Raw genomic sequence first — 25926 nt, 5'->3', positions numbered from 1 at the left:
TTCATTCAGAAGATGCTTTTATCTACAGGAATAACATTCAAGCTACAGCTTAGGAAGGAATTGCTACTGCACCAGTCAAGAGGGCAAAGACACGAGTGCAGACATAAGCCTACATGTGTATTTCATAGCTGCAAAAATAACTGCAAATCCTGAAGAATCCTCCAGCAAATCCTGATTGTCATTTATAATCCTGAAATGTTTACCATGCGACTAGTCCGGTCTGCCTCTCGTGATCTGTTAAACAAACATCAAGGTATGGCTTCCGCATGTGATGTGCAACTATGTTTACTGTCAGTCCACAAGGAGACTTTCACTGCACTGACAGTGACACCGTTCATATGACCACAACACACCCGATATGGTATTCGTGAATGAGAATAAAAATACCAGGATCTGTTTTAAAGCACTCATAGCATTCATAATGTGTTTCTTCCTTCAGGTAACACTGCATTAGTCATCGGTTACACTGCCCTCTGAGGATGACTCATCCAACATAGGGCAAGCGCCCCCTCCCTTCCCTCGTTCTCTGCAGATACCGCTCTCTGTCTCATTACCTGTCTCTATTCAACCGCACACATCTAGTGATTATGGCTTCCGTCTACAATGGCTGAAATATGCCATTTTAGCAAGTGAAAACTCAAGACATGCATATGTGGCTGATTAGCATTGCCATTAGCCATTTGCTAAGTAAACTGTCAAATATCAGACTCCTTGCCTCTCGTCCAAAAGGTCCATCAATGTTACGTTAAAGCCTTCTTCTAAAGACGGGAAAACATGTTGTGCTATCTTAAATGTATGGCAAAACAAATATAGCTAATGTCACCAGCTAATGTTTTGTATTTACAATTAGCTGCATGATCAGTCATCTGACGTTAGCTGGATAGTTAGCTAGTTAGCTACATAAACTGGTAGAGCAGCAGTTGCCTACCTTGCAATAACGTAAAAATGTTAACAAACCTGTTTGATTTTTGTTGTTCCCCTCCGGTGCTGGTGTTTTCTTATTGTGGAACAAGAACTCGTGAACTGTCTTGAGCTCTTGGACCCGACAAAACTCCGTCAGGCAACAAGACATATCGGTCTTAGTCCAGCTGGATGCAGAGAGAGTCTGCTAGCCAATGTTAGCTAGCTAACGCTAGTTCAAAAGGGCAATGACAAGCCTTATGATGTGGCTGGCTCGCTGGCAGGCTTGAGGTAAAGTTGTTGAGAAGTTAACAAGCTTGTTTTTATCGTTTCTTTGAAAAAGGACACATCGATTTTGGTATCGATTTCTAAGGTTGCAACTCGTGACTTTTTAAACTGTCATTCAGTTGAATAAACATAGCTAGACAAGTAACGTAAAGCGAAGATGTAAGAAAAAATGTTTTTGTTGCTTATGTTTCCCTTAGGTGTTCCCTCCCCTCCTCTCTGATGAGTTTAACCAGTGACATCACATGTAAAGGCAAAATGGCCCACGTGTCGCCCTCTATCGATATGGAAGATAAACCTCAGCAAGCTATCTGTCGGTCCTAAGTAGCCTGGCACGCCCTCCCAGTGACGCAACGCCTTCAGGCTTTTGCTGCTGGTCTGGTCAACTGCTCATTGAGAAGGATTTCTGAGTTCCCGAAATCTGCGGAACTGCCCCCTTTGGTCGAGAACCAATCAACTTTGAGCAGCTCCAACGGCTCTGGGTAGAGGCGTGTTCAAGGCAGCGGAAAGAGTGTTGTTATTGGTTTAAACTCGGCAATCCGCTTTCTGACATCTACCAGTAGCAAACCGAGGCACTTAAAAGAGGCGGGTCAACCAGCGCTGACAAGAAACCGTGTTAGCACAGGCTGTTGGTCAGACTAAAGTCTCGCAGAGCCTTTGAAAGTCGATGGTAATCAGGCTAGGTCCTAAGGTAAGGTAAGGCTATGTAACTTTGATTAGATTTTTTTTTTTTTAAAGCTTTTTTCCTTTAGTTTTTCATTAGTCCAAATTGTTAGCTTAGAGTTAAGGGTTACCATGCATGTTATCAATCTAACAAGGTGTGTTGTGTTGTGTCAAAATGTTAAAATCTGCTGCAGTGCACATTGTATAAGAAATGTTTAGGCTAGGCCTACTCATGATTTATAATATTATATATATAGGAAAACCTTAAGATCACCATATAATTTGGACAAAGGCGTCTGCTAAATAACCATAACCATAACCATAATAATCATGATCCTACTTCAGTCCAGCTAATTGTGACATCACAAACTGGAACAGTGTGTAGTTTACTGTCAGTGTTGTTGACACAGAACAACACAGGGGACAGAAGCGGTGAGTTGCCCTATGTTATCCAGTTTTAGGTGCTGAACATCATGTTACATTTTTAGCAACTTAATGGCAAAATGCTCAATAGCTTGTTAGAGGTCCTGCCGGTTGAGGATTAGGCTGTAGATTCTTGACCTTTACTGAAACCATTCACAGTATGCTACCCAAGAATTTGGTTTTGGTTATGGTTATGGTTGACTGTTCAAAGTAGATCCATCCTCTTTGTAAATGTGTGTGTGTGTGTGTGTCTGTGTGTGTGTGTGTGTGTGTGAGAGAGAGAGAGAGAGAGACACTGTGCTGTAAGACCATTAACATACAAACTACAGCCCAGTAATATTTAATTTGTTATAAATAAGGTATATGTAAGGTACAGTAAACAGTATTTGAACACCGAAGAGAGAGAGAAGGAGAGTGCTGCGTTGGCTCAATTATAAGGATAAAAAGTATTTGAACACCTTTTGAAGATCCCAAAATGGTCACTATAGAACGATGAGTAAATCATTCGACAAATGTGTGTGTCTTTATGTATTCTGATCATGTAAAATGTAGCCTACCACTTGCATTGACAAGGAGGCAGAGACATGGAAGCATGTGTGGTGCGTTCTCCGAGATCCAGATCAAAGTCTCCCCCAAGACGGAGGTCGGTGAGTCCCGAGAGGAGACGAGAGGAGCAGCTCAGCCAGTGGCAGGTAGCAGACCCTGTAGGTGTAATGACATGGTGACATGCATACCAGGGGCACCTCATTTGTTTGATGGGAAAAATGCAAAGTCTTAGATCTAACTAAATTAACCAACTAGTTTAATAACTAGCTGATTTAACATGGCAGCTATAGTTCATGCATGAGAACTACAGTATGCTTGTTGATAATCTTTGCGCTTTGCAAATATTTGAAATAAGGCTCCAGATTGGTATTTTGTCCCTTAAGGAACTCTAGGTTCTGTTGATTTCATCTTCTGTCTTTTCAATGGAAAAAGAAAAAAATGCTGCCAATTTTAGCTTCAACTGGATACGAGCTGAACTGAACTGGCTTGTTTAACAGATTACTGCATTACTAATGCTAATACATTTCACCGTAATATAAATGTTCAAGAATTACAACCCAGTACAACCATTGCTGACAGTGGTCCACTCTTTTGGAGGACGAGGTTGAAGAGCGGCAGGGCCAGGTCACGCAGTGGCTGAGGGGGAGCCGGACGGGCCGGTGGCTGTGCATGATGACCATCCTGCTGGTGCGGCTGCTGGTGCTGCTGCTGATCGTGTGGCTGGTCAGCTTCCTGCACGCGAGCCTGGGTGTGCCCTGCTTCCTGGTGCTCCTCTCCCTCTGGGTCCGAGGCGAGAAGCAGCACGCGGCCTTCAGCGGCTACCTCAGGCACCTGTACGAGATGGCCCACGGTGCTGGCATGGCCCCACCAGCTCACTAACTTACTTTAGTGGGAAACACCCTTCACCAGCTCACTAACTTACTTAAGTGAGAAACGTCATGGAAGAATGAGAGGAATAAAAAGGTGGACAGATACAGTAGATGGATGCCCATAACATGCTTTTTGGAGTGATGTACTGTATGTTGCACTAGTAGAATATAGCTCAGGAATAACATCAGATGGATTGAGGAAGACTTATTTAAGCGATGTTGGATAACAAGACTTCTAACAAAAGTCCATCTCTCTCCCTTATTTTTCTCAATTTCATTTGACACATCTGCTTGAAGCACCCTGTTGGGTTCCACCCTGTTAGGCTATGTATGGCTATCATTACATAGTATATTTTCAGCCCCTGAGCTTGGCCATGCGTTCTTCTTATTTAAGCATGCCACTGTTTATATTTGGTTTACAGAGTTAAAAGGGGCTGACCTTTGAGAACTTCAGGAAGTTCTTGATGAGGAAAAAGGACACATAAGACCCAAAAAATATAGACAACCTTTTTTTTATTAAAATATATTTTTCCCATTTAAAAATATTGAACGAATTACTATCAGCTTCTACTATAACTGTAGTAGATATCAATAGTAGTTGTTAGTACGCTGTATCTTGCATTTAAGCTTTTCTGTTAAGTATTTAACCATAATATTAAAAGAAGAGTTGACATGTTAGAGCACAATAAAACAGTAAGAATTGTGAGGGCATAATACAACAATCTTCATAACAAACAAACTTAATAACATCAAAAAACATACATGAGGAGAATGTGAAAGATTGTACGTGGTGAAGGTGAGGAAGCTGTGTGCCCACTATGTGCTTAAAGAGTCAGGTGATTCTGGTTCTGATTCTGATGGTGATGATCATAATGAATTCTCTGCATCAGAACTTTGAGGCCATCTCCACTGATGGCAATGCCTTCTTGTTCTTCCTGCTCCTGCGCTTACGGCAGTAAAAGGTCAGGGAAGTTACCGCCCAGCCAAGCAGCAGGCCTGCACAGGTCAGCAGTGCAGTGGCCCAAGAAGGCAGCCCAGACGAGCATTCCAGGGGCGCCGGGGTGTCTGGAACATGGGCGGCAGTGGTGGTCACTGGAGGAGTGGTGGGCCCTGGAGGGGCACTATTCACACGGGTGAAGATGAAGGGACGATCCTAATGTAGGGAGAGGGCAGAAAAAAACATAATTTTATTCTACACAAACAGGGAATGTCATCATATGATTTGTATATGGTTCTCTTAACACCAAAGATTCCCGACACGACGAGACTGAGTTGCAGTGGTGAATTAAATGTTGCACGTACAGTTGCAAGCCGAGCCGTCGCAGAGCATTCAACATGTTAAGTCGCAGTTGCAAGGTTTTAAAATGTCGCGGCTCGTCTCGTCGCAAATCTTTGGTCTAAACCCTACTTTAGAGAAGACAGACAAGTTGTCTTTGGCAGCTTATAAACAGACCTTTGTAGGACACTGGATCTTGCTGCGGTCGTGTGTGAAGTTGTTGTAGACTTGCTTGCTGCCCACTGGTTCCAGCTGTGAGGAGTGAGAGTAATGGCAGGTTTAAGTGCATGGCAATACGAGTGTGTTGCGTGAGGGTTGCAGTGCAACGTGGGTTTAGTGAGCCGTGGGTGTTTTCTCACCATGTTGTTCCACAGTGCTATGGCCATCCCTGCATGGCCTCTCTCACTGAAGTGAAAACAGTCCACCGAGAAGAAATCGGTATCTGGTTGGCCAGCCTGTAACAACAACAACAAAACAACAGTTGCGTTTGGCATGTGCACTGTATGTGTAGGGAAACAGTGCCATGTATCTGTGTATTTGTGTGTGTGTGCGTATGTGTGTGTATGGCAGTGTAAGGACACTTCATTTACTTCGGTCATGGGGACTACAGAGTTCTGGAAGAAAGGCTGGTTGACCACAGCAAAGTCCTCCCTTCCGTCATAGCGTCCGCCATCGACCAAAGCCTCAGTGTATGCCTAAACAAACACCAAACACATAAAACCATATTCACATGTATTCACATAGAACCACACAAACAGACACAGATGATAATGCATTCCTGCAAGTGTTTATGAACATGCTGATACATGGTGGATCTGGGTTTATAAATGGAGACCCTGAAAGTTGGTCATCCTATGGGCTGCAACCTGTGTCTGTGTTTCTGAGCAGAGCACTCAACCCCAAGTAGCTCCATTACTTCCTGTGGGTAGTTTACTCTAAGACTAAGTGGTCAAATGTGTGACGATTTATGTAATGCAATGCAATGTAATAGTGTCAGCTGGTGAATGCCCTCACTTGCAATTCTCTGTTGATCCGCTTCATTTCATATAACTCTGGAGAATTCTCTCCAGGTTGAATGAAACATGGGCACAGGTTTCTGAAACACACAACATTACAAATGTATTCAGAGTTGCATAATGTGCACTTACAATCATTAAACTAAGTTAAGATGGAAACATACGGTTGTAGAACTGTGCAACCCAGGCCGTTGCTGTTGATTTTACGCAAGTCTTCAATTTCCAATATCTCTACTACATTTACCAATACTCTGGGTACCTACAGTGAATACAGAAACACACACACAAACAAACAAACAAACAAACAAGTCAGTCATGTTGGAAATTAAGCATATTTCATTTCAACAGGATAATAAATACAAACCAAGAGATGTAAGTGGTCTCACCTCATTGTACAACATGTCTAAACTTTCCCTCAAGTAATTTGTGTAGTTCCAAGTAGAGAGGCTATCCTGAAGGAGAGAGAGAGAGAGAGAACAAGAGAGAGAGAGAGCGAGAGAGAGAGAGATCATGTCACTTAATATACCATTAACAAACTGGACTCTTTAAAACCCATAGCTGTCATATCTTCACTAACCCTGTTGTGACAGTACTGACACAGGTCATTTCCTCCAATGAACAGAGTCACAAGCTTCCAGTCATTCTCCCAGTTCACGTTCTGAAGATAGAAATGTGAGTATTGTGGATAAGTGAGTGTGTGGGACAAATATCACTTGTCTATATACATGTATAGCTCAGTATATTATGTTGTCATTAATGCCATCGGTTTTGGAAGTTTACATACCTTGTCATTCTTCCATGCTGTAATCAGATCCTGCACTTGTCCTGGGATCCCTCTGGAAAAGACAGAAGACATTGACATTGTGTGTGTGTGTGTGTGTGTGTGTGCGTGTGTGTGCGTCTGCGTGTGTGTGTGCGTGTGCGTGTGTGTGTGCATGAGTGTGTGCGCGCTTGTGTGTGTGCGTGTGTGGCAACCTACCCTGCTTTAGCCCCACTAATTGCCACGTTAAAACCATTTGGCCTTCCACTCCGCCCCTTGGAGAAACCATAGACATCAGGGTTGAACTTCTTCAGAATATCTGGAATATCACACAGAGACATAACAGAGGGGAAAAACAGGTGAAAAGATGAAAGCAACAGGAAAGAAATGGAGTGAATAGGAGAACAAAAGAAACACAACAGACAAAAAGAAAAAAATATATGACGGAAAAAATCAGTTGAGCACACTCACTTGGTAAAGTAGAAACCGTCTCCAAGGTTTCATCTCCTCCGATACTGCAAACACAAGCAACCTCTTTTTCAGCATCATCAGAGACATGCACCCCTTCGACTAGATACAGTATCTACTCACAGAACTAATGGACTGTGTATGGAACAGCTCAGTGCTGCACTGTGCAGTATTGCTAATGTTTAGAACACATATGACAAACATGGGCCTCTGTGGTGGCGTATGAGTATTACAAAACAAAGAAGGCTGGATAGATAGATAGATAGATAGATAGATAGATACAGTAGATAGATAGATAGATAGACAGGTGGATGGATAGATAGATAGATGGACTAGAGTGTTCCACTACTGAGGGAGTGATTTAGGAATTAGACAGCTCACCTCCATGATACTCCTCTCTCCTCATTTGGAAGCTGCAATATGTTCTTAGCTTTCGCTCCAAAGCCCGCCTACAGTGGGGGAGACATTTACGTAAGATGAAAAATAATACGATCATCGACACACACACACATGGGCACACAAAACGTCCATACTCACTGTGATTGAGTCTCCCAATGAGGCCACCACATTAATATCTCCAGGTCGTAGTCTGTGAACTGAGAGGAGAGAAGTATTAGGCCCTAACAAACTATAGTCATTTAATGGCAATGGAATTATTGTCTAGAGAAAATTCTAGAAAATTCAATCTCATACTCTAGTCCCTCACATCTACATCTGATTTCTAGCTTGCTTGGAGATCCGTACTCACCTGATGTGGGCACGGTGGGGGAGGGAGCTGTATCTGTGCAGGAGAAATCACTGCCCCAGTTCTACAGGAGGCAAAAAGATGGGGACATTGTGTGGATGTGAACATGTGAAGCCCAGAGAAAATGACAGATTGAGTGGCTTCCACTAAACATCTGACAGGTGGCTCCAAGACGGGCAAATTGACACAAATTTAGATGGCACCCACACCATGAGATGGAAGATTCCCTGAACCGCAATATGTCGAGTGATAAATGGTGGAAATTGGAGCCACTGAGGTGTGCTGCATGTTCTAAATGGCAACAGGTAAGTGTCTCTAGAAGTCGCCTTTTTCTTCAGCCTGTATCCTACTGTATTTTCTGTGACACCTCCCAGATTACCACAGAAAATTAACTTGATCACGTGATTAATGACAGAAAGGGAAGTATAACCATGTAACTAATAGCTGGTTGTCTTAAAAAGGACATTGAAGGAGAGAGAGATCCTTACACTGGGTGGAGGTGGATCAGTAGGAGGTCCTGGGTATGTGTAGTCACTGTTCTTGTAGGTCCGCAGATAGGGGGCGCTCTGGCGTTTTGAAAAACAGGGTTAAGGAATGTTAAGCACTCTAGCCCTCTTCTGGATCTTTCTAAGCGTTTTGAAAAGCCTACCTGAGATGGGCACTCTAGAGATAAGCCTGCAGAGAAATCATACGTGGATGTCTTGTTGCCTACTGGTTCAAGCTGGTACAGTAGAGAGAGAGACAGACAGACAGACAGAGAGAGAGAGAAAGAGAGAGAGAGAGATTACTACATTAAATAACTTGGCATAGCCTGGGTTATTTGTGTCCATGATCTTGAAGGCTGGTGTGGTGATGTGTGATGCTATATAGATGCTATATAGATCTTCTCGTCACCATGTTGTTCCAGAGGGCACGAGCCATCAGTGCGTGAGCCTTCTCACTGAGGTGAAAACAGTCGGGCGAGAAGTAAGACCGATCCGGACGGCCATCCTGACAAAGAGCACAACAGAGAGGAAGATTAAGGAGAATGAAGAGCAGCAGCCATTGGACATGGAACAAAGGTGAGCATGCAATACTCCTTACCTCCAGCAGGGGGATCACAACCTCTCTGAAGAAGGGCTGCAATACCACTGTGAAGTTGTCATGTTTGTCATAAAGACCCGAGTCCACCAGATCCCTCATGCCACGCTAAGACATAAACACAAAATCACACACAAAATCACACAAACACGTATTACAAATGACAAATGTTGAGAAATTGTGGCTGTGTGTGCAGACCTGAAGCAAGTCAGTGTTGTTATGAGCCTGTATGTGCAGTAGAGAAATACAGTGTTTTCCCTCATTACCTGATAGGCTCTGTTGATATCCGCAAGTGTCCGGAGCTCCTGAGTCCCCTCTATGGGTTTCATCACACACCGGCAAAGAAGACTACAGGCCAACATCAGAACTATTACTACTGAAACCAAACTCAACACACGTTCAACGCATTCAACACACTATTAGCCGAGGTTTATACACTGATTTTTTGGCAAATTTCTTTAGCTATGATGTTAATACACAGGGCATTTAATGTGGTATTAATGTGGTTTTGTTTTGCTTTTGCATTTGCTAATACACAGGAAATTACTGCTGAAACATTACAGCTTGGTGAACCACTTCATAAGAGCAAGAAAGACAGAAAGAAGATAACATATAGAGTACTCACTTAACCAGAAATGTGGGGCAGTTGACACTTTTGTCCAGGTGCAGTTCTCTCAAAGGCACAATGTACATCACCTCAACGAGATTTACAAAAGCTCGGGGCACCTAAATGATATAGAGGGCATATGGTCACGTATAGACAGAGACAAGTCATGGCAACACAAGGTTCTGTACAAATGCACACAATCATATACGTTCATATAGACTATATGAAGACAAGTTCATAAAGGGACACAACTTTCAAGAAAAAAATGAAGCTGTTTTCAGTGACGTTTGATGTGATTCACGTCAGATTCTCACCTCTGCATGAAGGATGTCCAGGGCCTCCCGGACCCGACTCACAATGTTCCCAGGTGAGAAGTACAGCTGCAGTGTTGTACACAAAAGTATTTCTGTTTAGTGTGAGTATGGGAGTGTTTGATATATCTGACATATGACTTATCCTATTTGGGTTCATTGTTTAGAGTGCCCATTCAGAGATGCCTCTCTGTAGACAAAACACCTAAGTGTCTACTATGTGTCTTGAATGCTAATCCTCATTTTGGATAAAAGCGCTTGCAAATTGAACACATTCAAATTGAAATAAATAAAAATATCTTATAAAGTGCACTTACGCTGTCAGAGCAGTGGTCGCACAGGTCATTGCCTCCGATGAACATAGTAATCATCTTCCAGTCATTCTGGAAATCGATTCTCTATAGCACAGAGAAAGACAACGTTTCAGATGAACAGATTTCAGATTTCATGAACAGGTTACCAAATGTTGTGAGTGAAAGAGTGTGGGTGAGCAGATGTATGGGGAGCTTACTGAGTCATTCTTCATCTTCTGAATGAGTACACGTGCCTGTGCTGGCATATCACTGGAACGGGAACACAATTACTGTCAGTAAAACTCCCGATTCATTTCAATGTCACTCACGCACAGATAGATTAACTAACTGACTTTAATGAGGGGGGAGGGGGGGGGGAAAGAAAGAGAGAGAGAGAGAGAGAGAGAGAGAGAGAGAGAGAGAGAGAGAGAGATGAATAGACAGACTTACTGGGCATTGGCTCCAGGTACAGCCTGGTTGAGAAAAGCCTTTGGTGAGTTTTCACTTCCTGTCCCCAGTGAGAAGCCCACCACTGATGGATTGAATTCACGCAAGATGTCTACACACACACAGGGGAGAACAGAACCTTAGCAGTGAGATCAATTTATGTCCACTCACGCACACAGATGTAGTTTATGTTATAGCTTATGTTTTATCTCACATAGTCTTTATGAAGATGTACTGTATGTAAGAGGAACTGTAGTGTATTCTGATTTGTGGTGGTACCCCCATGGACTATGAGACATCACTTCCGAATTGTCCAAATGAGAGTGTAAAATCTGGACTTCACTATCATGATAATAAAACAATAACATTTTATTGTTTTATTGACTCTGCTCTGATATTATGGTGCATTCATCTCTCTCTCTCTCCCTCTCTCTCTCTCTCTCTCTCTCTCTCTCTCCGTGTGTAAGTATAACTAATGGCATAGAGACTGATGTATGACGTGATTACGTACTGGGGAGAGTGGTGACGTTGGTGAGGTTTTCATCGCCCCCAATGCTGAGAAAAGAGATGGAGAACAAAAGCAATCAAATGGGAGTGAAGGACGTTTATGTTTTTGGCCTGTTTTTGAGCTTAGCATAACATTTGGGAGAGGGATCCATGAGCCCACTCACCACCATGACAGGCCCCTGTACTCAGTCATGACGTCTAAGAGATTGCTGGGAGCAGATCCGACACCATTGGCTGCCTATGGGGCACAGGGGAGGAAATGACATCAAAAAATGTTTTAGAGATCATACTTTGCTGAGAGCCAATTTGCTTTGCCCCCACACACCCACATTCTCACACACACACACACACACACACACACACACACACACACACACACACACACACACACACACACACACACACACACACACACACACACACACACACACACACACACACACACACACACACACTTTCACTTACTGTCAAGGAGTCACCCAAGGCTGCAACCACTTTAATATCACCTGGGCGCAGCGCATGAACTGTAGAGAGACAGAGAGTAGAGATGACAGAGAGTAGTGATGGTGAGCCCATGGATCATGTCCGGATCATGCCCATGGATCAAGTCCACGGCCGTCTCCTGGGCACTAGTAACTGGCCACTTACCTGAGGTGGGGATTGAAGGGGAGGGGTTCCGGTCCACACAGGGGAGCTCACTACCAGTGACCTGTAAAACACACACACATATAAGCCAAAATAATGTTGTGAGATGTTTCATGGTATTTTGCTGTGAACGGGAAAAAATGAAGAACGATGAAAAAGAAAGCACTGATGTATGGGCAAACTAAATGTGAGAGTGAGAGAGAAACTCACATTATTCAGTCGAGGCGCTGATTGTGTGTCTGTGGTCATTCTCAGGGAGACTGACTTGGAGTTTTCTTGGGTGCGAAGGTACGGCATCTCCTAAAAAGAAAGGAAAAAAAATAACAAACGATATGAGTTTCTGAGGTTACACAATTTAATTATGTTAAATGAAATATGTTTGATAAAAATCACTTTCCCAGCTCTAAATCTGTAGCAAGATCTGATTTGATAAGACAATGGAGGTGAAAGGTCAGCTGGTCAAATGTTTATTCACCTCAGTGGGACAGGCGATCTTTGTGAGGTCATCACTATACACTCCAGACTGATCCTTCATTGGCTGCAGCTGTAAGAAGCACAAAGGTGATTGGTTATCACAGGATCCTTTTCTCAATTCGCTCACTGTATTTCACCTGCCCATGACCCTTTGAGGCCACTGTCATCAGGAAGGACATCAATGTCGTCGTGTCTGTTATCAAATTGCAGATTTATCTCTGATCCATCTTTGTCATCTCTGGACGACGTCTATGGTTCAGTTGTATCAGTGAAATGTCACCGACTGCAGACAATGACAGGAGAGCAGCCAAACAAACCACGCCCCCGCCCAAAGCTGGGTGTAAACTCTCTATCTAAGGTCATCTATCAGTCAATTTCATCTCGCACAATAAAGATGATCCCCTGAGGTCATTCACCCTGGGTATAGTTGTCCTTCCAATAGCACAAATATCTAAAGCTGTTTTACTGCACAATGAAAGCAAAGCAATAAGACATACATCACTTACATAACTTTCAGAATACTGAGTCTGCAATTTGCATTGCATTGAGCACTCGATGCAGTTGATAAACGACTCACCATCTCAGCCCAAAGTCTGAGGGTGTGCTGGTCAGTCGTCTGGTCAGTAGTGAGGGGACTGGAGACCAGTACGGCACCGAAGTCGTCTCTCTTACCAAACCACTGACGAGCAGCTAACAAATCTGACAAAGACTCCTGAACATGCCACAGACAAGTCACAGGGACGGACACACACACACACACACACACACACACACACACACACACACACACACACACACACACACACACACACACACACACACACACACACACACACATCATAGCACAGAAAATCAGAACTAATAGGTAATGATTATAAACATTACAAATATTATATTATTACAGTATATTATAAATATCAGCAATGTACATTTACACAAATGTATAATTGATTGTTTACCTGCAGAGCACCAGTCAGTATTGCTTTCTCCAGTGTCCCTCTGTTTGAGATGCTAACATCCTCACAGGTGCTGAGGGACAGAACACACACCATGAACCGAATACCCTCACCTCATAAACACACAAAGCCACACACAGAGATATATAAACACACACACACACACACACACACACACACACACACACACACACACACACACACACACACACACACACACACACACACACACACACACACACACACACACACACTAATTAACTTACTGGATCACTTCACTGTTTTCGCTCCACACTACAACACGGACCAAGGTGTGACGCAGCTGTTGGAACATACACTGGTACATCAAGGTATGCACAATACATGATACATACAAATACAAATACAATTCTGGCAGGGTCTACTGTTTTTTTCCCTTCACATTTTCATTAGAGAAGTATGCAGCATTTTTATCTACTGTTGATCTCGCATGTTTCTGTGTTCACCCCTACAGTACATGGGTAGTAGATTGTACTAGTTTGTTAATCTGTGGCCGACTGTATGTCTGTTACATGTGTGTGTGCTGCCTTTACCCGACTCTGCAAGGTGCTCAGCATCTCCTCCACCTCCTTTGTGGCTGAGGACACAGCTCCATCCTCCTGAGGTTTTGAGAGGGGGGGTGAGGGAGAGAAGGAGAGAGGGATGGCAGGGTAAGGTGGAAAGGAGAGCACAGATAGAATGAGTTTGAGCCGCTCAGAAACACAGATTCATTTGAATGATTGATTGGCGAGATCTGTGATCGGCTGCCTGACCTGGCCTGGACAGACTTGAAGCTCATCCACACTGACGAACACAAGCAATAGCCTCCAGAACTGCTCTCCTTCCACAACCTACACAGCACAGACACAGGTATATTGTAAACACAAGCATGCACAGACCAGCACCAGCAGAGGAGAGCATGTACTGGACATACAGTTTAAAGCGCCGTGGCCAAGGAACATTCTGGACACCCTGAGTGTGAGACTGAGGGGGACTGTGGAATGTGGTCATGTGGGCATTACCTCGTGACTGCTGAGGGACGAAGCCAAATCCTCTGCTTGCTCAAGCAGATCCCTGCACGTACACACACGCATACACACACACACACACACACACACACACACACACACACACACACACACACACACACACACACACACACACACACACACACACACACACACACACACACACACACACACACACACACACACACACACACACACACACACACACACACACGTATAATGTATACAAAAGGTGCTATGATGGCAAACCATACACCATTTTTAGATCGATGATGTGTGCACAGTTGTTACCTGTTTTTGAAGGTAGACACATCTGGAAGCAGGGTGGCCAGATGTGGATTAAACAGGGACAAGATCTCTGCAAGAGAAGGAGTTCAGGACACAAAGAGAGAAAATACAGTGAGCAGAGAGAGAATATGGTCACAGACATGTCCCTTCTTCTCCTCAAAACAATACACTCGATCTCTCACTCCGGCAAACACACACACAGTCAAACAAATACATTCTGCAACAGATATGATCTTTTATCATTTCAATTGTTATCGTCTGGATAGTAATCTAGATCTAGATATTGCTTTCTTGACGTAATGTCCCCTTGATTTAACATGGCGGAAAGAGGACCAAGCTTTTCAAGTGCCGATTGCTGTTATCAGGGTCCATTGGCAGATAATTTAACCGATAACATAAACAGTAGTAGAGTGAAATATGGTGTCATGTGTAGTGGACACTGATTGGTTGGGAGAATTGATGATTAATATAAGTCCTTGAATGTTTAAATGTCAAGGACTGAAGCTAAGCAGGGTTCCGTTGATTTAATAGCTTGAATAGGCAAGCAAGTTGAATGTAAACAAATGAAATCATTATTCTTTTTTTTAGCTGCAACGAGTTGGTTGTTGGTTCTTATATGAGGCACAGTACAAATGAGATCCGTTGTCTGAATAGCGATGGCTCAAGAAATGATAGCCTAATAATTTCCGCAGTAATCTAAGGTGCTATAATCTCTGCCGTATCAAGAAAAAGATGACAGATGACAGAGTTGATATGTTGTAATCATACATAATATTACAATAATAAACCAAAGCTTTTACAGCATTGTGCAAACCAAAAATTACCAATATACAGAAAATCACTGCTTGATCAGAGCTATGCACCTCTCTTTGTATACTGTACATCCTGACGTTCCAGTCTGTTAGGTCACATATTGGCGGCGCCAAATGTTGACTTCCTCCAGTCTAGATTTGTTTTTATGTTAATGACATACTGCTATTGTCCATCTAAAGTAAAGCATCTGTTTCGAAGTTAACTGATGGTCAAATGAACCAAAGCCATGAGAGCACCACCTCCTCATTAGCATAACATGACCTTAACTGCCAGACATATGATTAGACAAGGACAGACAGGAGGGGGACAGAGGGGCTCTCTCACTGACACGGTCTTTATCTAAGTGCCATTATCTGGCTGATAAATAACAAAAGGAATATAGTGAAAGCACGGTTGTTTCGTGCTCATATGAATGACCTGTTACTGAACAACAGATGTAAGGCCTGTGGCGGGGATCACTCAGAGGTTAAGGTGGTGAAAAGTTATGCGACTGTTTATCTGAGGGTTTGTAACTACTAAGTTGGCGGCCGTGACAACACATGGATTCTTGAATATCCCCTTGGGGATCAATAAAGTATCTATCTATCTATCTATCTATCTATCTATCTGGATGGAAGAACGATGCAAACTTACCAGCCATCATGTGGAAAACGTGGGTCGCTTGTGGACTGCAGCACAGAGCAGATCAGGAGATGGAAGAAAAGAGAAGAGAGTGATGAAATAAGATGAGAGATGGAAAGATGGGAGGAATAGTTGAATGATGCTCCATCATTTACATATCCCTGCCTTCTCATCGTCATGCTATGTCGGTTAGTTCAGTTGCAGGACAAACTATTAAGTCTTCCTTTCAAACAAACCAACATGTACTCAGTGAGGTGAAGGGTAAGTGTTTATTGTTCAGGATTAGTGGGAAAAAGTTATCAAAGCATCATTGCTTTATCCATCCCTTTAAGCTCTGACCGAGAGACACTTTGTGTGTGTGTGTGCGTGTGTGTGTGTGTACCTGTGCAATCCCAAAGCGGATACCACACCCACATCTGACGGCCTTACTTTGTGCACTGGGAGACAGAAAGGGACATCATAGGCAGTCAGAAGGTGTAAATACACTCACTGTGATATATGGCAGAGCATTTAGACATACAGACGTCATAAGTTCTAAGCTATTATGAACAGTGCATTTGTTATCTGTGCTATGTATGTGTGTATGCTTCGATGTGTGTGTGTGTGTGTGTGTGTGTGTGTTTCACCTGAGGATGGAGGGGATAGTGAAGGGCCAGGGGAGGCACACAGGAAGGAGGGATAAATGTCAGGGCTCTGCAGAACACACACACACACAAACACAACCTTTACATTACAACGTTACACACACACACACCGATCACAGATCTGACCTCTTTGTGTCTCTCCGTGCTGTGACTGACACAACCACACAAAAACAGAATATGCCCACAAGGTACGACATCTACACACACACATTCATAAACACACAGAGCAGACCTGGTCAGGCTCCTGGGATAGACTGCTGGACTCAGACTCCCCAACTGGCACCAGAGCATCTACAATAAGGCAAAAACAGAGTGATCACTGTTTGAACTCATTTTCAAGTTCACGTTCAAGTTCAAGTCTCTCTCTCTCTCTCTCTCTCTCTCTCTCTTTCTCACAATCACACACACACACACAAACACACTTCAGTTAAGTTTCTCTTTCACAGGGGTCATGACATGAGCATACACTGTACTGAGTGACTGATTAACTTCAGTCAGTCAATTCTAAAGTGTTTGATGTTTCAGTGAGCCTCACCTCTAGCTCACCCTTTGTGCCTTACAACCCTCATCTTTACTGTGCTTCCTGCTCACTTAACCCATGCTGAGTTGGATTTTCATTACAATAACGTTACAGATGCAATAGTTGCAAATGGACCATGATGATTGACATACATACACAATTCAAGATGCTCTAAGCGATGTTACGTGGTTTCTAAAACATTCATCTCTTCACCATCTGTGGACAGCCCAGGCTCCATAAACAACAACAAAAACAGCCTGGTCCAGCCTGGGCCATGGAACATGAAAAGCTGTTCCAGCCAATCGCTGACGAAATGCACGTTGAGGAGAATTTCGGTTGCACAGGAGGGAAGGGCGAGCTAGCTCTCTGTTTTGTTTGAACATCAACAGAAGTTACCCAACACCACTTAGAGCAACATTTACTAGGAGTAAAACAATCATTCTTCAATCAAAGTTTGGTATTCCAGGCACTCTCCATCAAGACGGGAGGCCTAGACGGCTGAAACCTGTTATTGTTTTTACCTCTGCACACCATGATTTAAATAAAGTTTTTTCAAACTTCAATTCCTTCACTCAAAAGATGCCTGGAGTACTGCCTTAGAAAGCTGCCTGGAGAAAAGACTATCAGAGCACTCAGAAACGTCTCCTTTAATCCTTTGTAATCAATTTAATGATGGACAGCATATTATAAAGGACTTAAACAACATCTTATAGTCAAAACAGCCTGGTTACTGACTGATTTTACAACAATTCAGGGGATAGGGATGACACAGACGCCTGTCTAATGATCAATCTGAAGAAACATACTGATGTTCAAAAACGCTTTAGAAATTATCAATATGAATGTGTATCGGACAAGTAGTAAAATGGAATGGCACCTAACCATGCACATGTGTTCACATCTCATTTCAACATCTCTCCATTATACATTCTGATTAGTGCATTTCATAACAAATTAATCAGAAAAGAAAATTGACAAAATTGAGGACAATCAGAACCACATATAATTATTAATTCATATTGTGTATTCTAGCCATGCTGGAACAGACCTGTACTGTTTAGGCATACCTGTTGCTGTTGAGAAAAGCAGAAGCACTGATATAGCCACTAATGTCCATCTTTGGGTTCCCATGATATCTACAGTAGCGAGAATGGCCACAGCTGGAATGGTTGCGGTGCAATGCTGGTAAGAGAGTGGTGCTGTGGACTGTCTGGTGATGTACAGTTTGACACCCTCCTCATACGCTGCTCTCATCCCCACTGCTGGCTTTTATCAGCTTGTGTGTCCTTCAGCCATCTCACTCTGTCATGTTGCGAGGAGTGTGTGTGTGTGTGTGTGTGTGTGTGTGTGTGTGTGTGTGTGTGTGTGTGTGTGTGTGTGTGTGTGTGTGTGTGTGTGTGTCTTTCAACGGAAAAGTGCATGTTGAGTAACTTTATTGTCCCAATTTAAGCGACAGTAAAGACAGGAAAACATAAACGGCAACATTTCTGGAAGAGCGGCAAAGGGCCATAATCAAAATACGCACATGACTGAAGCCTAGATAACACCAAGAGACACAACAGCATACCTGCAAACCACATGAGTACACTAACGTCTTGTAAAAAATTAATCAGAGACATATTAAAACAATTAAAACAGGAGACTTATAGCCTAAACTGAATGGTTAGAAAAAGAGACAAACCATTAATACCTGAGGCATATAACAACACATACCGCATGTGTGATCTCCATTATGGGTTATGATAGTCACAGGAAGATGGGAGGATGAAGAAACCAGACCTCTGCATGCCGGTCTACTGCAAGCAGTGCGGACAGGCATAAAGATAGGCTCTGATTAGATTAGATTAGAATAAATCAGATTAGATTCATTTTGATTAGATAATTGGTCATTACAGATCTTTACTAAGATTGTGGTTTTATGAACTTTTACAACAATAATACATAATACATGAGAGAGCGAGCGAGAGAGAGAGAGAGAGAGAGAGAGAGAGAGAGAGAGAGAGAGAGAGACTTTTTAACTTTTAATACCCTTTATGGAACCATTCTAACATTTTAAAAAGCCTAATTTCCCCCTCCCAACCATAGTGGTACAAAACAACACAATTAAATCACCAATTAAATGTCATGACGCGAACATCAGCAATAGAGAGCAGACCTTTATCTATACAGCATTTCATTCCGAAAGAATAGTCCATATTCAACTGGATTCTGTGCTTTTCACAGCATCCGTGGCCTACTGGTTGGGGTTAGACTTGTGTCCAAAGGGTGGCGAGTTTGATCCCTGACTGGTGGGGTGGGGTGATTGAACAGTGAATAGTGCTCTGCCACATCCACATCTGTACGTTTGTGACCTAACTGCGCCCTGGGCACCAGATCAAGGACTGCTCACTGTGTGTGTGTGTGTGTGTGTGTGTGTGTGTGTGTGTGTGTGTGTGTGTGTGTGTGTGTGTGTGTGTGTGTGTGTGTGTGTGTGTGTGTGTGTGTGTGTGTGTGTGTGTGTGTGTGTGTGTGTGCGTGTGCGTGTGCGTGTGCGTGTGCGTGTGTGTGTGTGTACTACCCCTGGATGAGGACAGCGCTAATACAGTATAATTTAACTTAACTCTCACCCTCAATTCCAATAAAGCTAGATTAACAATTTTTGTTTGTGCGCTTGTTCGCTTGACCAGTCAAGGAATTACATTGTTACATTGAGTTATTATCTATCATAGGGCTAGCACATTTTCTAGGACCGCTCCGGAGAGGGAGAAATCTATACAGAACGAGGAATGAGTGGTGAGAATGAGGAAATGTTACCTGTGGACTGTATCTATACTGATGGGCGACAAACGGATCAGAGATTAGATAGAGGGAGGTCATTGTATTCATTTCAGCGTTACACAAACTCCTCATTTAAACACACAGACATATGCGTACAAAGTCGATGATGGTTTAACAGAGATCACAAGCAACCCTTCAGTGTGGTCAGATCAGCTTTTATAGCAATTAGTTTTAAGTGGTCTCCACTAAGGTATAGGCTACAATATGAAATAAATACAATAAAATGTATGATCAACCAAAGATTACAGAATTAGAAGTAAAAGCAGTTGTACCATGTTTTATTATAGTACACAGATAACAATTTACCCCATAGGACCTGAACTGAACTTTTTCTGAGTGGATGAAGTGTTTATGTGCCTGCCTGTGTGCATGTGTGTGCATGAGAACATGCTTGCATGTGCTTGTGTGTTTACTTGTTTCAGACAGAAGACTTCTAGAGCACATACCTGGAGAAAAGCTACTTACCAATGAGCAATCTTAGCTTTTCAGCAGCTAGGCGGCTTACAGTACATGTAGGCCTATGCTATAACATAAAGAACTTCATTGCCACCTAGTGGCCGCTCAAATTAAACAACAAAAAAAGCAGATCTTGCCTTTCCTCACAAAACAATTTGTTGAAGAAGATGAGGCAACGACCTGATGTGGGACACTGAGGAGCAATGTCAAGTATGAGGCGTTATCGATGAGGCCCATCAAGACAAGAGGGATAGACATCTTGATACAACGTTGATAGCCATACAGATTGGCTGAGTGCAAGAACCAATCAGGTAACGTCTAACCTCCACGCTGTTAGCTTCGCACCGGATGTTGATAGAAACTGCGGGACCAGCTGAGAGAGAACAACAAAGCTAGTTATTCGTCGCATTGTCATTCAGAAGAATACCTAAACGACCAGAACAACTTTAATCATATAAGTGGTACAGTTGCACATGTTTTGCGCGCTTTATAGGATTGTCACATCTGGACAAGTCGCTGTCACAGAATAATCCGAGTTTCAACAAACAGCAGCGAGAGGAGGAGGAGGAGGTGAGCGACTTAACGCCACGGTGTCTCTTCCGTGTCGTCTTTTGGTCTCAGCTTTCCTTCACAGAATATTGTTTTAATGTGAGAAATATCAGTTGTATGACGATTAAACGATGTGGTCTGAATGAATATGAAATGGTAGGCCTATTCACAGAACATACAACGCCGAAGCGAGAGAGCGATCGGTCTTATTTTGCTAGCTAGCTAGGTCACATTTCGTGACACTAGATGAGCTAGCTGTTTTGTAGCAAGTTCTCAAAATATCGCTCTTTCTTCGACGGAAATTGTTCACATAACCCATTGATAGGGTTTAACCAGAGGAACAGTCATTACTTGAGCGTCACAAGTTCTCTCTAACTAGCAACATAATGTTATGCTAGCCTGCTTCCAATCTGGCTTTATTTATCTGATTGCGTCAGACAACAGCTGAGTCAGACATTCCCAAAATGTACATTTAAATGCGATAGGAACTGAGGGCGACGTCATTCTCCTTTACAGAGAAAGAAAGTTCATATGATATCGGTCGCATGTGTGATTAGTAGATGTCATGGTCAAACAGTTCTTTTGGGGGATCAAAGGCAATGCATTTTACATGTGAACAACATACATGACTGAAGAGGAAACTCACTTCACAATACCTACTAACAAAGATCATAGAGCGCTCTGTGAGGATTTATGGTAGTCCGCGTGTGATTGCACCACATGTGAGATGTTGACAGTGGTTGTAAATAATTAATTAAACATTAGGCGGATCAATCATAATATGATATTGTTAGTTTATCAAATTAGCACCAGTGGAAGAGAGTTATTTCAGTGGAAGTATTTGACGAATGGTAGGCTAACAGTACAAGGAAAGTCATCTTAACCTTATGGGGGTGGGGTTAGTGGATGTTGATCTGGAGGTTGGTTAGAGTGTGTGATTTTGAACTGTGAGTCCTTCTCCCTGCAGTCTGAGTCTTGATCTCTCTCCCTAATATCTGCATGTGCGTGTGCGTGTGTGTGTGTCTGTACCAGTATGTGTGTCTGGTGATCTCAGAGTCTGTGCTATAAATAGCCCTGTTGCCAGGGACACCATCAGACTGGTGCATCCCAGCACCCAAACACATTTTTAGCGCATGTTATTAGATTTGGCACGGGACAAATATCCAGATGCAAGATCAGGTGACGGGACAGGCCAGATGTTAATTAACCCAGAGAAGAAAGGTGTGAAATTATATGCAGGTGTCTGTCTGTCACTAAATGTTTTCTCAATAAAACTGCTTTGTTGAGTGACGTCCCTATATTCACAGGTGACCCACCACCTTTCTCAAACTCTTTACGCTCAAACGCTTTACAGTCAACACAACACAAAAAAAGATAAATATACAATTTAGTTTATATATTTAAAGTTAGAAGTAGATTTTTTCATTTGATTCAGGACAGAAGCGGTAACCTGTGAAGCTGAGAAAGAATAGGAGTGATGTGAGCAGATCGCTTGGTGTGAGTGAGTAGTCTGGCTGCCTGAGTCTGAAGCGCTGCTTACATTGTAGGATTTTGCAAAGATTTGGAAATTATTTTTGAAAGACTACAGTCTCAGACCCTCTCACATCGAAAGACAAGTCATAGAGTCACAAACTAGTCACAGACTATGATTTTGCGAAGACTTCCGAAACATGTTTGATATTGTCGTAACGGCAAAACGTAGAAAAAGACCGACTCCGGCGACTTAAAACTGCTATGATTGGCACCTTACACTAAACAAGTGTAAGTTGACGGGAGCACATAGTGATTCCAGTACAACTCCCATGATTTCTGTCCAACTCTGACAACAGACCAAAATCATACAATGTAAGCCGGCCTTTAGCTGTACATTATATGACAAGATTTAACAAAATCATCTGAAGAGGTCCGATTATTTGGTGTGAAGGTCATTGTGTCTTTGTGCTTTTCTGTAGTGAGGTGAATGTATCTGCACTTGTAACTGTATAAAAAATATCTACCTTCTCTGTGTGTGTCTCAGCAGTAAGCGTGATGGGGCGGATTTTTCTAGACCACATTGGAGGCACACGTCTCTTCTCCTGTGCCAACTGCGACACCATCCTCACCAACCGCTCCGAGCTCATCTCCACACGCTTCACAGGGGCCACGGGCAGGGCTTTCCTCTTCAACAAGGTACACACACACACACACACACACACATATTACCACACTAACCTCACCATAACAAATGCAATGGAACTTTATCATACTCAGACACATCTAGATGTATAACTACAGTGTAAATACTTACTTGGTCATTTTCATAGTCAAACGGGCTACTCACCTGCACACTTACACACATAAATGCTCACACACACACAATCCCTGAACTATTCAAATGTACAATTCTACACACACACACACACTCGGTACAAGGTACAAATCACTGGCTTAATGTTCAGCTCTAATATATCTTACTAGGATTACACATGGAACACTATAGAATTAACTGACTGAAGATAATCTGTCACTCAGTACAGTGTGTGCAGGTGTCATGATCTTTGCGAAAGAGAAACTTATCTTAAGTGTGTGTGTGTCTGTCTGTCTGTGTGTGTCTGTCTGTGTGTGTCTGTCTGTGTGTGTCTGTCTGTGTGTGTGTGTGTGTGTGTGCGCGTCCAGGTCGTCAACCTGCAGTACAGCGAGGTGCAGGACCGCGTGATGCTGACGGGGAGGCACATGGTGCGCGACGTGAGCTGCAAGAACTGCAACAGCAAGCTGGGCTGGATCTACGAGTTCGCCACCGAGGACAGCCAGCGCTACAAGGAGGGCCGCGTCATCCTGGAGCGGGCGCTGGTGAGGGAGAGCGAGGGCTTCGAGGAGCACGTTCCCTCTGACGCTTCCTGAGACGTTTACTAACACACACACACACACACACACACACACACGCACACACACACAGGCACACAGGCACACACACGTATACATGTGGAAGTGCACAACATATCAGTGACAGCCTCCGAGCAATACTCTGACAGCCTCCGAGACATGCTGAGCTCCAAACATATTGAATACTTAAAAATATCTATATTTTTGATAACACTGTATCCCTTGCCCCAACCAACACAATTGTGTCAGAGCCACATAAATGCTCTAACATGTGCACAACACACACACACACACACACACACACACACACACACTTTCCCTCCAAATTTACAGAGTATGTCATCCACAAACAGACGACAACAGATACCAGACAGACCCCATGTCTCTTAAGAGTTAACAACAAAGCAGACAAGCATCTTTTCAATCTCTTTTCTCTCTGCGTGTGTACCGTATGTGCTGTTGCTGGCGTGGGCAGATGTTGTACTGTAGACCCTGTACTGGCTGTACTGAATGTCCCTGCCTTGTGTCTCCCGCCCCATGCAGCTGACCCAGCCCAACGCACAGAGAGGGACCTGAGCCACGCTCTGAATGTTCTCATATCACGCAGCACTCGTGAATGTAGCATAAACAGCTCCAGTACCAGGTGGCATGACAAAAGACCGTGGAACACCGCAAAACTTGAGTCATCTTTCCCTATCATACTTATGCACACACACTCATACATTGATACTCAAACCAACAGAATATAGAAAAAAAAACCCATATTTGCGCTCAACACCAGCGAGAATGGTTTTTCCTCCTCGCTCTGGTGAATTTCTAGGTAGACATAGGTGTGTGTGTGTGTGTGTGTGTGTGTGTGTGTGTGTGTGTGTGTGTGTGTGTGTTCTACTCGCATCTGTATTGCTGGCTTGAGAGGATCCTACAAAGAGCTTTTTACAGTTTTTCCTTACAAAGACTCCTGGGTTTGCATGTCCAGTTCTGCTCCACTCTGTACTGTATGTAACTGTACCTCTCTCTCTGTGTGTGCGTGTGTGTGTGTGTGTGTGTGTGTGTGTGTGTGTGTGTGTGTGTGTGTGTGTGTGTGTGTGTGTGTGTGTGTGTGTGTGTGTGTGTGTGTGTCGTGTGTGTCGCGTGCGTGCGTGCGTGTGTGAGTGTGTGTTAGTGAGTGAGACTAAATACTTTTTAGAATGGGAAGTGTGTATGCAATGAATCGTATGTGTGATGGCCAAGTGATTCTCCATGATGTCATTTGTATGGAGGGTCTCAATGAGGCTGTCATTCCTTTCCCCATTTCTCCCTTGCTTCTCCTTCCTTTCCTTCCTTCCTTTTTTCATTTGTGTGATATAAGAGTGTTATGTTATAAGATAGTTATGATATATTGTATAAGTATAATTATTTCTATTGTTATGGTTATGAACAATTTGGTCAGTACTGTACATGGCCATTTTCTGTTAAGTATGGCTTTGAGTAATAGTGCTGTTAACAAGTTCATTTTTGATGTCAGATTTAAAGGGGAAAAACCCTAAAACTGCTTTTCCCCTCCTTATTGTGCAAATTTCTTCAGCAGTGTTGATTTCGAATAAAGACTGGTCTTGCAACGATAGTAATTCAGACGTATTGTCTTCTTTTATGGGTAATTTTGCTTACATTTTATTTTGCCTATGCGTTGGTGTTTCCAATGTCTGGACAGTTTTTATTGTTTGAAACAAACTTATGGTAGACTACCCGCGAAACTTTCCCATTCTCGACCTTACATTACATGCGCTTTCCGCGTAGGCCTAACTGTGATACTGTATTCTGCTTTTCAATGTTGTTGCGTCGACTACTTTCGACTGCGGCGTGTAATCTGGTGAATGTATTTAGAAACTGGGAAAAATGTGTAACCAAATCTGACCGCGGTGGTGTCAGGTTGAAAGTGATGCTGACAGTCATCATTTCGTCGGCCTAGTCATGAAGAGGCAACGTTCCCAAGGTTTCCAAGTATCGTCAATGGTTAACTTTTATGTCGTCATTTTCTAATCACAAGGATAATGGCGACA

At 43.1% G+C, this 25926-nt stretch overlaps 3 protein-coding genes across 6 annotated transcripts in view; 1 reads left to right on the top strand and 2 right to left on the bottom strand.

Annotated features, from left to right (window-relative positions):
• rab3gap2 (RAB3 GTPase activating protein subunit 2 (non-catalytic)) overlaps positions 1-1392 on the bottom strand; it is a 31945-nt gene extending 30553 nt beyond the window's left edge. The window contains exon 1 of the mRNA XM_062523772.1: positions 958-1392. Coding sequence (XP_062379756.1) covers positions 958-1072 — 115 coding nt within the window. The 5' untranslated portion in view covers positions 1073-1392. The remainder of the gene's footprint in view (positions 1-957) is intronic.
• A 2803-nt stretch (positions 1393-4195) lies between these two features.
• plb1 (phospholipase B1) lies at positions 4196-23161 on the bottom strand. Of its 3 annotated transcripts, none has more exons than XM_062522262.1 (43): positions 23023-23161; positions 18894-18999; positions 16916-16974; positions 16666-16732; positions 16422-16476; positions 16052-16086; positions 14609-14675; positions 14312-14363; positions 14063-14140; positions 13844-13909; positions 13538-13593; positions 13275-13344; positions 12893-13027; positions 12317-12385; positions 12052-12141; positions 11845-11905; positions 11662-11720; positions 11361-11434; positions 11201-11244; positions 10693-10801; positions 10461-10512; positions 10267-10347; positions 9953-10018; positions 9657-9757; positions 9298-9379; positions 9035-9139; positions 8846-8941; positions 8601-8672; positions 8440-8517; positions 7955-8015; positions 7744-7802; positions 7588-7655; positions 7210-7253; positions 6958-7057; positions 6763-6814; positions 6556-6636; positions 6365-6430; positions 6143-6237; positions 5977-6058; positions 5553-5657; positions 5322-5417; positions 5140-5214; positions 4196-4839 (listed from the first exon to the last, which is right to left on the bottom strand). In XM_062522262.1, the coding sequence occupies exons 2-43, from the start codon at positions 18919-18921 to the stop codon at positions 4573-4575; spliced, it is 3258 nt and encodes a 1085-aa protein (XP_062378246.1). In that variant the 5' UTR covers positions 18922-18999; positions 23023-23161; the 3' UTR covers positions 4196-4572. The 3 variants fall into 3 exon arrangements, with proteins under 3 accessions (XP_062378246.1, XP_062378247.1, XP_062378249.1); XM_062522263.1 differs by having other exon boundaries at positions 18917-18999; XM_062522265.1 differs by lacking the exon at positions 18894-18999.
• On the top strand, positions 23054-25490 carry LOC134067171 (protein yippee-like 5). Of its 2 annotated transcripts, XM_062522272.1 has the most exons (3): positions 23054-23194; positions 23681-23854; positions 24431-25490. In XM_062522272.1, exons 1-3 carry the CDS (start codon positions 23054-23056, stop codon positions 24461-24463), a joined length of 348 nt encoding a protein of 115 aa, XP_062378256.1. In that variant the 3' UTR covers positions 24464-25490. The 2 variants fall into 2 exon arrangements, with proteins under 2 accessions (XP_062378256.1, XP_062378255.1); XM_062522271.1 differs by having other exon boundaries at positions 23681-25490.
• The last annotated feature ends 436 nt before the right edge of the window (positions 25491-25926 follow it).

Source organism: Sardina pilchardus, chromosome 20 (assembly GCF_963854185.1).
Source record: "Sardina pilchardus chromosome 20, fSarPil1.1, whole genome shotgun sequence".
Taxonomy (NCBI): domain Eukaryota; kingdom Metazoa; phylum Chordata; class Actinopteri; order Clupeiformes; family Clupeidae; genus Sardina; species Sardina pilchardus.
The sequence above is the reverse complement of the archived record's forward strand: the minus strand, read 5'-3'. Positions and strand labels throughout refer to the sequence as shown.